At 50.8% G+C, this 15,431-nt stretch overlaps 1 protein-coding gene and 1 long non-coding RNA gene across 3 annotated transcripts; one reads left to right on the plus strand and one right to left on the minus strand.

The window, feature by feature from the left end:
* Nucleotides 1–8,252: 8,252 nt before the first annotated feature.
* opn1sw2 (opsin 1 (cone pigments), short-wave-sensitive 2) lies at nt 8,253–12,349 on the plus strand. The gene is made up of 5 exons (XM_066710110.1): nt 8,253–8,991; nt 9,347–9,515; nt 9,942–10,107; nt 10,276–10,515; nt 10,673–12,349. Exons 1-5 carry the CDS (start codon nt 8,601–8,603, stop codon nt 10,793–10,795), a joined length of 1,089 nt encoding a protein of 362 aa, XP_066566207.1. The 5' UTR covers nt 8,253–8,600; the 3' UTR covers nt 10,796–12,349.
* Nucleotides 12,350–12,666: 317 nt separating this feature from the next.
* Nucleotides 12,667–14,964, minus strand: LOC136753757 (uncharacterized). Of its 2 annotated transcripts, XR_010817468.1 has the most exons (3): nt 14,145–14,964; nt 13,115–13,193; nt 12,667–13,011 (listed from the first exon to the last, which is right to left on the minus strand). It is a non-coding gene; the product is annotated as an uncharacterized LOC136753757 (long non-coding RNA). The 2 variants fall into 2 exon arrangements; XR_010817467.1 differs by having other exon boundaries at nt 12,667–13,193.
* Nucleotides 14,965–15,431: the final 467 nt, after the last annotated feature.

Below are 15,431 nucleotides of genomic sequence, written 5' to 3' on the forward strand. Positions count from 1 at the left end.
ACCTATTATTACATATAAATATGTGAGTGTGTGTATTTTTATCTTTGTCTCCTTGTTACAGGACCCCTCAATACGCCTCCCAATTATAACACAGCACAGACACCAGTATTATCATCAGTGCGTCCTGCCAGTGGCGGCACTGAGGAGGCGCTCAGAGGTAATGACTCCCACAGACGGAAACTGGAGCAGCGCCAGGATTGTGTTTCTGTATGGCAGCGCGAGACACACACACACGGCTGGCTGATGGGAGACACACACACACAGCGCTGGCTGATGGGAGACACACTCACACAGCGCTGGCTGATGGGAGACACACTCACACAGCGCTGGTTGCCTCAGCACAGTGTTAGTAAAGTGTCCCAATCTACCTCTTTTATGTTCTGGTTTGTGAAGACAATCTTTGAGTTTTGCTACTTGACATTTTTCACTAGTCTTTCCTTCCTTTCCTCCTTTCCATGTCAGAGTCATCCCCCCGCCCCGTGGTTCCTCCCTCTGTGTCTGAGCGGCCGTGGCGGAGGCAGATGGGATTGCTCCGGGTGAAGCAGGTTCTGATTCCCTCTTTATAGGGAGCGGTCACCTCCCCTCCTCCTCCCCCCTCGTCTGGTTTATCCTCTTGGATTTAAAGCTCCGGTGCAGATTCTCTCTGTACTCCAGAGACACAGTTTCTCTCCGGGGGGCGGCACACGTGACATGTCCTGTCACACATATATGATGTTGCTTCACTGTGTAGTCTAACTTAGCTAGCTGCAGGTTTTACTAACACTGACGCAGGGCGCTCTGTCCCGGGACAGCTTTGCCCGGCTGGCAGCCTCAGTGCAGAACAATGCGGGTCCATACAGCAATGCACAGCACGGCACGGCACGGCACGGCACGGCACGGCACGGCACGGCACGGCACGGCACGGCACGGCACGGCACGGCACCGCACAGCACCGCACCACACAGCACCATACAGCATTGCACAGCACCGCACGGGACCATACAGCACCATACAGCACCACACAGAACCACACAGCACCGCACAGCATTATACGGCACCACACAGCACCGCACAGTACTGCACAGCACCACACAGCACCGTACAGCAACTGTCGCCCGTTTCCCTGGCGGTGGGGTGAGTGTGGCCACAGAGGGATGGATTTGGTGGGGCTGTGCTTCATACCAGCACCCGCACTGGTGTGCGCAACAGCAATAAAATAAGATCTAAGATATATACAGTTAGGTCCATAAAATGCCCCAAGAACCAGCAGGAAATAAAGACACGGCAGTGCAGGCCTGGCAGAGCATCACCAGAGAAGAAACCCAGCATCTGGTGATGTCTATGGGTTCAGACTTCAGGCAGTCATTGACTGCAAAGGATTTGCACCCAAGTATTGAAACTCACAATTTAATTAATGATTATGTCAGTTTGTCCAATTACTTTTGAGCCCCTAAAATTGGGGGAGCACATATAGAAATGGGTGTAATTCCTACACCGTTCACCCAATTTGGATGTAACTACCCTCAAATTACAGATGAAAGTCTACACTTAAAGCACATCTTGATTGTTTCCTTTCAAATCCATTGTGGTGGAGTACAGAGCTAAAATGATGACAACTGTGTCACTGTCCAAATATTTATGGAGCTAACTATATATATCTGTATGTATACCAATATCTATATATATTTGTAATGAGGTCAGTGAGTGCCGTGAGGCCGGGGCTGACACGGGTGCAGGAAACTTGCTGCCCTAATTGTCTTAAACACACGTGTCATCACTGAGTGCCACGGCCCGGCTGAGGTAAAGGGACAGCTGGGGGGGAGAGGAGAGGGAAAGAGTGGGGGGCGCCAGTAGTTTCTAATTGGATTAGTGACATCACAGCAGATGGGGGGAGAGGGGAGTTTACAGCCTAGAGGAAAAACTGTGATTGGATTAATGAAAGAGGGTGATGGGGGGGCTGCAAGTGTGCAGGTGTGTGTGAGAGAGAGAGTAAGTGTATGGCTGAGTGTGTGTGTGTGTGTGTGTGTGAAGGAGTAGAGGAGGTGATGGCAGCTATTTACCTTTGTACATGTATTGTGTTGTTGTATTTCTCCTGTTCTCTTCACTGTGTCTGTAATTGCTTGGGCAACACCAGTGTCAACCTGCCAATAAAGCTGGCTTTGAATTTGTGTTTGAATTTGACAGGGTTGTGACAGTGATGGTGGAGGGTGGGGCCGGTGATTTAAATCCCCTGTAATCACCCACTGACCCCATAACCCACAACATGCAGGCTGAGGGAGGGACGGACACAGGTACCGCAGGAGCCCAGTGTTACTCCTCACAGGAATTCCCCACACCGGCTTGGAGGGCAGACTGGCACCTGTACATACACACTACACCACCCTGTGGCATCTCATATTGTGTAGTTCTGTGCTGTATCGTACAGAAGTGTATTGAGTTGCAATATACTGTGCTATACGGTGCGATACTGTGTTGTACTACAGTGTACCATATTATACTGCACTGTACTGCATTGTACTGCACTGTGTCATAGAATATAATACTGTACTGCATTGCATAGCTGTGCTGTGCTCTACTGTACCGTATAGCACTGTTGTGTTTTGTGCATCAATGTACAATATTGTGCTGATGTAGTGTATGGCAGGGCATGCTATTGCATTGTGCTGTATTGTAGAAACTACTGCAATGTGCTGCACTGTACAGTATTGTACTGCCCTGTGTGTGTGTGTGTGTGTGTGACAGAGGGCTGGGGGGGTTGTAATCCCATTATCTGTCAGCCTGGCCCCTCTGTTCACCTTCCTCCCCAGAATAGACACTAATCCCTCTGAAGAAAAGTCAATTTTGTTTGTTGATTTATTACAGTAAAAATACAAGAAGCTGCCGTGTGTATCATCAGGGTTTGTGGGAGGTAGACATGGGTCTCTCATGTCTGCTCTGGGCTGCACCGGGCCACCATGGGCAACACGATTGAGAGACACGGATCAATGTGCATCATGGGATTCCCACGGCCAAGTAGAGCTCAAGTGCAGTGAAGCCCAGGGCAGTGAAGACCAGGCAGTGAAGCCCAGCACAGGCCTGTGGAACAGCACTGAGATGAGCCAGAGTGGAAAGTGTGTGAAAAGTGCACTCACTCTAATTGACCAGGTAAGTATGCAAACAGGTACTTACAGGAGCCACAGCACAGTCAATAAGCAGTACTGTAGTTTACCACAGCATAGCGCAGGGTGCGAGTGCTGCTACAAGAATGCAGGTAAGAAAGCGCAGTGTGAAGATCAGCGCCCAGAGCACTGAGAGGAGGTGGCTGCTTCTCAACACTAACAACGAACAATCAAAACACACAACTAACACTCACTAACACAGCACAGTAACAATTAACAACGACACAGAAGCCGCTGGTGTCAGAAACAGTCTTGTGATGGTGGAGACAGGAGGAGGGGGCTTCTCAACCCCCCACACACCATCAACTCCCTCGTTAAGAGTTTTAACACAATTTGTGTAATGAGCGCTGAGCCGATAATCAGATGACGGGCTGTGGAGGGACTCAGGAGGATCAGGGTGCATCACGAGCACCCAGGGAGCCAGGAGATGACTTCTGACAGATTGAGATCAAGAGAGAGAGAGGGAGAGAGAAAGAGGGAGAGAGAGAGAGAGGGAGCAGGAGAGAGAGGATAGGCCACCGAGTTGACCCACATCACCGTCAGGATGTCTCATTGCTCTCACTGTGTGTCTATGGGACTGGGGGCGCTCAGCCAACTGGCAGCATACCTCCCTGCCCCGCCTGGCACAGCCCGAGAGCCACCACACTGAGCCACTGCGCCCTGGCCCGCTCCGGTGCTTCACAATACGTTCATTTCCTGACGCACCAGTGTGTCACACAGCAGGTTTGCGCAGGGCTTGGCACAGTGTTATAGTACAACACTCTCAGGGCCACCGATGCTCACAACTGCATCCAGAAAAGGACATGAGACCCGTATCACTGGAGGAAAATCAATCTAAGACCTGGAGACAACAAATGGCCACACGTCCTGCAGAGAATTTCAACCTATTGACTGAAATCTATCTGTCCATCTATTGATCTATATCTATCTGTCCATCTATATCTATTGATCTCTCTCTCTATCATGGTAATGTGGCTGATGTGCGGATGTCTCTATCCCAGACAGCGCTGGGGTTTGACACACTATCACTCCCAGTTCCACGCAGACTCAGTAGGGTGACAGCACCCCGGTGAAACACCGGCTGCCTGTCACAGCGAATGGCACCGCGGCGAGGGGGGGGAGAGAGGAGATCCCGTGCAGCTCCACTGCCCACAATAGACACATTTATAAATTTATAAACCCCTGTGTATTAACTGAGGGCTACAGACAGAAGAAGATGAAGATGTAGAACAGAAATTCTCTCTCTCTCTCTCTCTCTCTCAATTCAATTCAATTCAAGGTGCTTTATTGACATGACAAACAAATGTGTATTGTCAAAGCAACTGGACATGCATACATGCATGGAAAATAAATAATATAATTATAAATCACAATAAGATAGAATAGAAAGTATAGAAAAAAATATATAAATGATCTTTTATACATAGAAATATAATGACATATATTACAGTATTACAGTATTGACACGTCCTCTACAGCTGGTGCTCGTGTGTCTCTGTGCCCCCTCTGTGCAGCGGAGGTTGGGTGGGCATTTATTATTTTGTTAAGAAATGTGTCCCTTATCTGGGCATATTTACTGTAGTGCAGGAGGAAGTGCATCTCTGTGTCCACCTCTCCTGTCTCTCAGTGACCACACTGTCCTCTCTGTGTCCACCTCTCCTGTCTCTCAGTGACCACACTGTCCTCTCTGTGTCCACCTCTCCTGTCTCTCAGTGACCACAGCACCACTCCTCTCTGTGACCACACTGTCCTCTCTGTGTCCACCTCTCCTGTCTCTCAGTGACCACACTGTCCTCTCTGTGTCCACCTCTCCTGTCTCTCAGTGACCACACTGTCCTCTCTGTGTCCACCTCTCCTGTCTCTCAGTGACCACACTGTCCTCTCTGTGTCCACCTCTCCTGTCTCTCAGTGACCACAGCGCTGCTCCTCTCTGTGTCCACCTCTCCTATCTCTCAGTGACCACACTGTCCTCTCTGTGTCCACCTCTCCTGTCTCTCAGTGACCACACTGTCCTCTCTGTGTCCACCTCTCCTGTCTCTCAGTGACCACAGCACCGCTCCTCTCTGTGTCCACCTCTCCTGTCTCTCAGTGACCACACTGTCCTCTCTGTGTCCACCTCTCCTGTATCTATAATATAGTCCTTCATGCCAAATGGAATTAAAAGCTTTTGAAGTCAATGAAACAGGCAAATATTTTTCCATTGCTTTTTGTTTTACATATTTGTCTATGAGGGTGTGTAGGGTGTAAATATGATCAGAGGTGCGGTGTTTTGGGAGGAAGACAATCTGACTCTTACAGGACTTATGTGGTAAGGAAGGCCAGTATCCAGGCGTTGATTATACTGCAGAACACCTTCCCCCAGTTACTGCTCACACAGATGCCCCGGTAGTTGTTGGGGTCGACTTTGTCTCCACTCTTGTATGTTGGGGTGATCAGCCCCTGGTTCCAGATGTCAGGGAAGCAGCCTGAACGCAGAACTAGGCTGAAAAATGTAAGCACATTAATTAATCTCTCTCTCTCGTTCCAAGGTTTACATTGCTAATTGGCGTCGGTTTAGCCCAAAGCCCCTGGGGGTCGGGGTCTCGCTTGGGGCTTCCTGGTTGAGTGTGGAGTCGGTGTCAATCGGATAACCAGATTAGGAGAAGGACGGTGAGAAGAGGAGGAGCAGGAGGAGGCTGTGGGGGGAGGGTCAGTAAAGCCCAAGTGGGGCTCAGTGGGATTGACGTCAGAGCCACCCAGGGCTGCCATATCTACCCCCCACCCCCCCACCCCCCACTCCAGATGGCTGGGAGTATGCCTGGGCCGAGCCTGAAGGTTCTTTAAAATGTTGGTGCAGCTACAGCAACCAGATCTGGTCCTGAGGAGACCCATAGCCCAGTCAAGCCCAGTCCAGCACAGTGCAGCCCAGTCCAGTCCACTCTGTGCCACCCAGGAGAAATCGCCCACTTTCTAAAGACAGGACGCTGTGTTAGTTATTGACCAATGACAGAAGCACAATCCAGCTCAGTCCAGCACGGTCCAGCACAGTCTACTACAGTCCAGCACAGCCCAGCTCAGTCCAGTACGGCCCAGTCCAGTCCAGAACAGTCCAGGCCAGTGCAGAACCCTACAGGAGGGACAGGGGGGCATAGGGGTCTCACTCTTATCCAGTTATTACAGAGGGACTCTTCAAGATGCACATCGATTCTGCGAGGTTTAGGTATCAACTATTTGTCTTTGTAAATGAACCCCTGCAGACAGACACAGCGCTGTGAAAGAGTGCTGACAATCAATCAATCCATACACAGAACCTGAGTACAGCGCTACTCCAGGAAACAACTTCACCCCGGCCGTACAAAGTAGGTCACTGGGGCAAACCCTGCCATTTCTTTTTTTATCTTTTCTTACATAAACCCTGGATTTCTGTCACAATTCGGGGGAGCCGTGACGCGCCGCAGCAGGTCCGCACATGCACCCTCGTGTGGCGGCCTGCAGAACTGCACCCAGACGGGCACTGGCGAAATGAGCAGCCGCTGCCCGTGAACAATGCATATGCGCAGTGGCCCTCCTCAACACCGTCAAACACGCCAGGGACAGCGATGGCCACAATATCACAATACAGCACTTGGGGGGTGGGGACAGCAGCTCCAAATGTACAAACCTTCCCTGGCTCTACCTTAATGCTTAAAATAAAGCCTTACTGGTCACGTTTCATGGGGGGTCCCCTGATGAGACAACATTGCTAGAATGTCGTATAATATTGGTAAAAAAACACTCAAGTTATTAACAGGGCGCCACAGTGTTGAGGCCAGCGCCAGGATAATTGACACACTTTCTGTGCCTTCGTTTAACAGATATGAATAAAGAGGAGCTTCACTCAGTCACACATACAGTAGCCAGCCCCTGAACAGACCTCCACACAGCGCCTGGTCCTGCTCTCGAAACACGGGCAGCACCAGCACGAGTGAGAGGAGGACGCAGAGGGAGACATCGGGTCTCTGTGTGGGGTCTTCTACAGCAGCCCAGACCGAGGAGACAGCAGGCCTGTGTCCACTCCCAGCAGGTCTGTCCACTCCCAGCACAGGGGTCCTTTTTCACACGCTCTGCCCGGCTGCAGTATAACTAGGTGTGGGACTTCCATGCGCCAACAGTTAAAATGTAGCTGTCTCTATTAAAAAACAGCTCAGTTCTTGGACAGTTTGCCCTCAGTGCACCCATCTCTCCTCTCACAGAGCGACATGGTGTCTCACTGGCCGACTGTCGGGTTCATGGGTGGGCGGCTCCGCAGGACCCCAGTCCAGATCAGCTCACAGATACACACCCACTGCATCCCCACCGAGCGCGTCAGAAAGAGTGTAAGCATGCACAGGCAGAAAAAATAATAAAACGTCAAAAGCAAGGAAACCCGTAAGAGACAGACTGAATGACGGACTGAGGAAAGGAAGACAAAACTAAAGCCGGGGGGGAGAAAGGGAAAGAACGCAGACTTGGCGTCTCATCCGCGCCGGATGGACTCGAGCAGAGAGACAGAGCGCGGCAATCTAGGTAAAGAGCACAGGGCTGCAGGAAACAAAACCCAGCCTGCAAACGCAGCATTTCTGTGTGTGAGAGTGTGTCAGAGTGAGTGTGTGAGTGTGTGAGTGGACTATCTGAAGACACCCATCAGCCCAGATAACTCCTCACTGAGGCAAGGGATGCCGTAGGACGGAAGGGCCCATCCCCCTCTGGGCCACAGAGAGGGAGGCATGTGTGTTGGGGGGCCTCAGGGTTGGATAATACCCGATTACCGAGGGGCCGAATGTGTGCGATGAGCCGACTTAGGGGCCTCGGCGGTGAGATTATCGGGCGGCTCTGCGGTGCGACAGCGAGATCATCCCATATTAGGGGGCTTTTCGGGCGCAGGAATGGGATTAGGACATAAAGAGGGAGAGAAATCTCATCCGAGGAGGGAAGGAGAGGAAGAGAAGGAGGAGGGAGGAGGGAGGAGGGAGCGGGGGTTGGGGTGGTGTCAGTGGCGCTGGGGGGGTGGGGGGGTTGGTGATCAAATCCTGATCCGTGGATGTGAGTGGCCCTATAAAAGCCGAGTGACGGGCTGGCGAGGGGGGAACGAGGTATCGCACGCGTGAGAGAGAGCCGAGGCAGGAGGCAGAGGTGCAGATATCCGTCGCAGCAGAGAGTAGGAGAGGAAGAGACGCACACACCGCCGGGTCCGCACACACGCAGCAGCCGGGCCATTCTCGTCCCTGTGAACAATGCGCATCTGACGGACGAGTCCCCAGAGCAGCCGCCCGTCCTCAGCCCGGCTCATCCCCACGCTCGCCGGTGACACGGTCTCTATCTTCCTTTCGGGTTCGCCAACTCGTAAAGCAACCCAGGAGCAGCCAGCCTCGCCCGTCTCCGTCCCTCTGAGCCCAGGCGTCTTGGCTCGTCCAGCGAAACGAAAGAACGTAAATAAAAGAAAGAGAAACCCACCACCCCGCCAAGATGATCAAGCTTCGCCCAGACACCCGCCAGGAAGAGCTCCCGGAGGACTTCTACATCCCCATCCCGCTGGACACCAACAACATCTCCGCCCTATCCCCGTTCCTGGTGCCCCAGACCCACCTGGCCAGCCCGGGGGTCTTCATGGGCATGGCCACATTCATGTTCTTCCTGGTGGTCACCGGGCTGCCCATCAACCTGCTGACCGTGGTGTGCACTATCAAGTACAAGAAGCTACGCTCACACCTCAACTACATCCTGGTCAACCTGGCTGTGGCCAACCTGCTGGTGTGCAGCGTGGGCTCCTTCACCGCCTTCTACAGCTTCTCCAACATGTACTTCCGCATGGGCGCCCTGGCCTGCAAGATCGAGGGCTTCGTGGCCACGCTGGGAGGTAACACGCCACGGAGAGGGGGAGGGAAGGAGGAGATGGTGGTGGTGCTGGGAGCGGTGTGTCTGTCTGTTTGTGACTTGTTTCTTTCTGGTTCAGTCTGTGTCTGTCTCTGCTTCTGTCTCTATCTGTCTCTCTGGCTCTGTCTGTCTGTCTGTCTGTCTGTCCAGGAAAACAAAAAAAAAGACAAAAGTTGTTCTTGTACCACGGTGGTGTTTTGCTGAGTGAACGAGTCGCTGTTGACAGTGTTTACAGCGCTGTGATGGGAACTGTGAATTAAACACATATTGATCTTTCAGACAGTTAATTTGAGAACTGATGTCACAGTCAGCCTCTCCCTGCCTCTCTCTGTGTGCAGGCATGGTCAGTCTGTGGTCTCTGGCCGTGGTGGCGTTTGAGAGGTTCCTGGTCATCTGCAAACCAGTCAGCAATTTCAGCTTCAAGAGCTCCCACGCCATCATCGGCTGTGCGATCACATGGATCTTCGCCCTGCTGGCCTCGGGGCCCCCGCTGGTGGGATGGAGCCGGTGAGCATCTCCTCCCCTGCAGTATGGTGCAGTACAGTGTAGTACAGAGCAAAGCAGTACAGTGCAGTACAGTGCAGTACAGTGGAGTATAGTGGAGTACAATGCAGTACAGTGCAGTATAGTGCAGTACAGTGTAGTATAGTGTAGTATAGTGCAGTGCAGTATAGTGCAGAGTGAGCAGTACAGTGCAGTATATAAGAGTACAATGCAGTGCGGTGCAGTACAGTGCAGTACAGTGTAGGGAGGTGCAGTTTTTCATGTCATAATTCACCCCACAGTCTGAACAAAGTAAACATTATCTTTATGATCCTGATAGTGGTCAGTAGTATCGCGACTCCTGCGGCTCTCGCCGGTTCCTCTCGGTTCGCTGCATTGCTCTGAGCGTCACTGCCACGCTAACGCCGCTGTCGATCGGCCCCGGCTCAGGTACATCCCCGAGGGCCTCCAGTGCTCCTGCGGCCCCGACTGGTACACCACCAACAACAAATACAACAACGAGTCCTACGTCATGTTCCTGTTCATCTTCTGCTTCGGCTTCCCCTTCAGCGTCATCGTGTTCTGCTACACCAAGCTGCTGTTCACCCTGCGCTCGGTGAGGCTTCTCCCCCTCTCCCTCTCCCTCTCCCTCTCCCTCTCCTTCTCCCTCTCCCTCTCCCTCTCCCTCTCCCCCTCCCTCTCTCTCTCCCTCTCCCTCCCCCTCTCCCTCTCCCTCTCCCTCTCTTCACATTGACACACACACTCACCTCTCCCGCTCCCCCAGGTGGCAAAGTCGCAGGAGCAGTCGGCCACCACGCAGAAGGCGGAGCGCGAGGTGACCAAGATGGTGGTGGTGATGGTGTTGGGCTTCCTGGTGTGCTGGCTGCCCTACGCCTCCTTCTCGCTGTGGATCGTCATGAACCGGGGCGAGGCCTTCGACCTGCGCCTGGCCAGCGTGCCCTCCATCTTCTCCAAGGCCTCCACCGTCTACAACCCCGTCATCTACGTCTTCATGAACAAGCAGGTGAGCTGGGGGAGTGCGTAGAGCGTGGGGGGGATGGGGAGTGGGACATGATTGTAGCGTGGGCAGAGAATGAACTCATAACATCTGCCTCCCTCTCTCAAACTCACCCCATCCCTCTCCTGCTCCCTCTCCCTCTCTCTCTCCCTCTCTCCCGCAGTTCCGCTCCTGCATGATGAAGCTCATTTTCTGTGGGAAGAGCCCGTTCGGCGATGAGGATGACGCCACGTCGCAGGTCACCCAGGTCTCCTCCGTGTCTTCCAGTCAGGTGGCACCGGCGTAGGCCTCCCAGCATGCCCTGCTCCGTCGCCCGCCTGCCACCGCACTGCGAACACCAAGAACAGCCTGGCCAGCTCCCCACCCCCCCACTCTCTCAACCCCTCCTCTCCTCCCTCCCTCGCTCTCTCTCTCTCCTGTCGCGTGTCCTGTGATTGACACACCAGAGCGCATGTTGTCGTTTCTGTTAGGAACCCAGTCCTCGGTTTTGCCCTGGAAATCCCTCTGCTGTTGCTCTGCAGCGTTTGTTCATTTTCACACCGATTTGTATTTGTTTTCCCGCCATTATGTCTTTCAATGAGCGCCTCCGGTATCACTGACCAGACTCTTTTCCATACCCCCCCACTCACCCACCCATTCTGCTCCCAAAACACAATCTGACATGTTTCTTTGTTTGTTTGTTTCTGTTTTGGTCTCTTGAGAAGTACACAATGACAAATAACAGGAACGCACATATTCACCTTCTGTTTAAAAACCTCGCCTCGGTGTCGGGGTGCCATTAGAGTAGGACTCACACATTAGAATAGCATCGGACCGGCACCACGGGTTCAGGCCTAGGACTCATCCGCAGCCACGGCCTAATCGGCGTCCCGGGACAGGTCAGCGCCCGACCCGCAGAGATCCCCGCTGTCCAGGGCTGGCAGCTCAGCTTAACCTTCAGGTGAATCCGTCAAGTGTTACTTCTGAAAAGACGATGGCTGTGCAGCAGGGTCACTGTTCGCAGTTTGGGCAATACTTCTATTTCTCACCCCTTCATTTGAAACTCTAAAGTGACTTCAGCAGGAAACATTTGTTATATATGAATTTATTTTCTAAAAAAACAAAACAAAACACAAATGAAACTTCCTGGTAAACTTCCAGATGTTAGGGATGAACTAGTTTATTTCCCGGGCAGATACTTTGTTATCACTGCAACACAGTTGTACCTCGCTGCTGCCGGCACTGTAAAGGTGCAAGAACATACCGATACAGATAGATCAGGTTTTCTTATTATTGTAGAGCTTGTTATTCAATATCATTCGATTTTCACCTGGAACCTCCTAGGCCATGCTCGGAAGATGAATGTTGCGTGTCCGAGTTTGGAAATGGTTTTCTGTGTTATTTTTCTATCCAGTTTGCTCTGTTCTGGGGGGATAGGACGGGGTGGTCAGCTGGCCTGGACTTTTGCGTTGGTGAACAGAAAGCAAGGGCAATGACTCCAAGGCCAGGCTGTCTGACTGATCCCGCTCATCCGAACAGAATCCCAGGCGCGGCGAGGCTCTGGCGTTGGACGAACCTCCGATGTAAATTGTAAATAATATTGAAAAAAAAAATACAATCCTTTTTTGTTTTGTTTTTTTGGCCATTGTTACTTTAAAACAAATATATTTAAATGATGTGTTATTATTATTATTATTATTATTATTATTATTATTATTATTATTATAATAATTATAATAATAATAATAATAATAATAATAATTATTATTATTATTATTATTTCCGTAGCCATTATTGTACTATTACTGCAATAAAGAAAAAAACTATGAAAGATGCATCTCTAAAAAAGAACAAAAAAAATACATGTGGCGTCTGGTGTGTCTTTGTTACGTGGGGGTCCTGAGCTCCACACGCACGCTGGTGTGTTCTTCACTCACACAACACGACACACTGGGGTACGGCAGCCCCCCCAGGGAGTGTGTCCGCGTTGCGCTTCCTGCCCCCTATCGATGGACAACCCTGGGGGGTCAGGCTGGGTTTTGCGGGAGGAATAGGGCGCCTGTTAATTAGCCCCCCCGGGTCAGAGAGCCCTGTCCTTTGTTTTTTCTGTAATCAGTCATTGAAACCTTTCTCACTGTTTTCATTTCAAGACTCGTTGCAGCAGCGGAAATAATGCACTTTGTGACAATTGTCTTCTCCTTTATTGTATAAACGTGTTAAAAACAAAGACAGAAATACAGAACTGGAGGGCAGATTAAGGAAGAGTAGTAACAGCACAGAGCAGTAATACAGCAGTCACAGCACAGAGTGTATGAGGCGCTTCACATGAGGCACACGGAGCAGCAGCGCCGGTCTGACACCGCAGAGGGACACACTGGTGAGGGCAGCGCAGAGACAGGCGGCAGTAACAGCGCTGTTCACAGCCAAGGAACGTCTTACAGTCTGAGTCGCTCCGGAGGCACACAACGGGAGAACATCCTTCCTGGCTCAGACAGCTACAGCATCATCTCTGTCTCTCTCGCTCTGTATATATACACGTATATATAATGTCAAACAACAATAATAATAATTATATACATATGTCAAATGTATTCAGTCATGCAACTCAGCTGCTTTTGATTCACACCAGATCCACAGGTGAAAGGCATAGATGAGGGCCCATTCTGATTGGTCCCCCTGGCCCTGTTCTTCGCTCTGGTGCTGACCTGAGGAGAGAGCGACCGCTCAGTTTATTTTCTTACAGGACAGGACAAGCAGTGCAGGTTGTGTTCATTATTTTATATATACACACACACCAGACACCGACTGATTTTCACCAAATCCCAGCTGCTCTTGTCCACCCTGGCCGTCTCTGGCTGGATTCCCAACTTTGACCTTTTACATGAAGTGGAGTTGGAATTCACTCCTGAACGCCCCCCCCAGCATGATGGATAATGTCCCCCTGTCCATGTGGATTAAAGAGCCTGCATTGTTCATGATCAGTGCAGTGCAGGTGTGTTGGGAAACATGTAAGTCTCTGTGCAGCCAGAGTCGAATCAAAGGGACCTGGGCTGGGGACCGGCAGCGGGACAGGAAGACAACTGAGCCGGCACAGCGCACAGAAATGAACACAGCACCACCTAGTGGCCGATTGTGTTTCTGCCGCTCAAACTGATCCATAACTGAGAAATCACAATCAATCAAGTTTGTTTACTAAGGATGACAACTGACATCTTTGTGACTGTAAAATCATAATTATAATAATAATACAAGTTCAATGTTTTCATTTGTTTTTATTTCTTCAGTTACAGTTCTCTGTAAGTGCTGTCTGTCTCTCTTCTGATCCCAACAGTAAAGCACAAGAGCCGGTCTCTCGCTCTGCAATCAGACATCAGGTCTCGGGAAAAGGCACTGATTTACTCGAGTGGCCCTCAAGCCCCAGCGCTCCTGGGGAGTCGGGACGATGCATCGCTATGGTCTACATAGTGGCAGCCATGGCAGCAGTAGCAGCTGTGTAGGCATGTGTGTGTCACAGAGAGAAGTTGCAGTACCACAATTAGCTGTCGTGTCAGTGGTTGCAGCAAATAGTGAAAATCCTTAATGCTCAGGACACAAATATTATGTGTTATATGTGTCAGAGAGCTGCTGTGGTAAACTCTTACCATTACCACTCTTACCTCCTACCAAACCAGCAGTACTTTGTGTTGTGGCACTGGGCTGGCTCAAGGTGGGCACACGTCCTTCAGCGATCTCCATGTTGCTCTCAGGGATGGAGCAGGGCTGCCAAGCACCTACTCAAATGACGTAACACACAAGGAAAACGTTGGGAGACAACATGTGTTAGACATTTGTGTAATTGTGTATAATAATGATAATAATAATAACAAGAAAAATACAACTGTGTTTTTATTCGATTTGATGGTGTCTGAAATAAACAAAACCTTCATTTTGCCAACGGTATCAAACTAACAGGCATCCCGAGGGAACAACAGTCCGGCCTGTTAGCTGGACACCGCTGGCATGGCTCCTTCCTTCAGTGCATCAGGCCCACAATCGCACACCAATCAAGTCATAATAAGCCTTCCGATGCCACGAATGAAGCCCCCAAAACACAACAGGACATATAGCCAGTACAAGTGCATTCATACTGAAGAACAAAATGTGTGCCAACAGCTAATTAGCAGGCATCCTGGCGCAGTAGTTGTATATCTAGTGCATGCGCCTGTTACCTGCCTCCATGCAGACCCGACACTACAGGCTGCGGCTCTGCCTGCCTGCAGCGGACGGGGCCTCGCCGGGCCCCGCTCGGCCTGGTGGCGCTGACAGCCGGGGGCCAGGCCGAGTTCTGCTAGTAGTGAACTCTTTCCAAACACGAATAGTTCAGAACTAGCGGAATTCCAGACGTGCCCCCGAGAGAGAGAGACAGAGGGCCGGGCAGAGGACGGGTCCGGGGCTGCAAGCAACTGCATCATCCATCATCCATCAGCCAGCGCAACCAGCACAACCAGCACAACCAGCGCACAGAGACAGCATCAGCAACGCTGCTGAGCTCTGCTCTCGGGTGGGCGTCTGGGTTCAGTAATATGGTTAATGATTCCAGGCTATTTCATTTACAACGACAGCTTTCAGTCCGGCGCCTCGTTTATTAACACATACACAAATACAGCTTAACTGATGATGACAATTAACGTTTTCTTCCACCGTTATATTCGACGCCGTCTCTTTAAAACTGTCTGAAAGCAAATGAAACGAAATATAGGCCTATGTTATATTATATAATCAATTAAACGCATTGTAATAGTATTATATATTGTATTGTTATAATCAGGCAGTCTCTGCAAAAACTGATTCAATCGCTGGACGGTTTGATAACATTACGAATCGAAATATACGTTTCTCGATTAATAAATATACAAGTCAATATATAAAGGATATAGACAGTGTGCAACAAGCAACAGGACAGG

This window comes from Amia ocellicauda, chromosome 7, assembly GCF_036373705.1.
Source record: "Amia ocellicauda isolate fAmiCal2 chromosome 7, fAmiCal2.hap1, whole genome shotgun sequence".
NCBI lineage: Eukaryota > Metazoa > Chordata > Actinopteri > Amiiformes > Amiidae > Amia > Amia ocellicauda.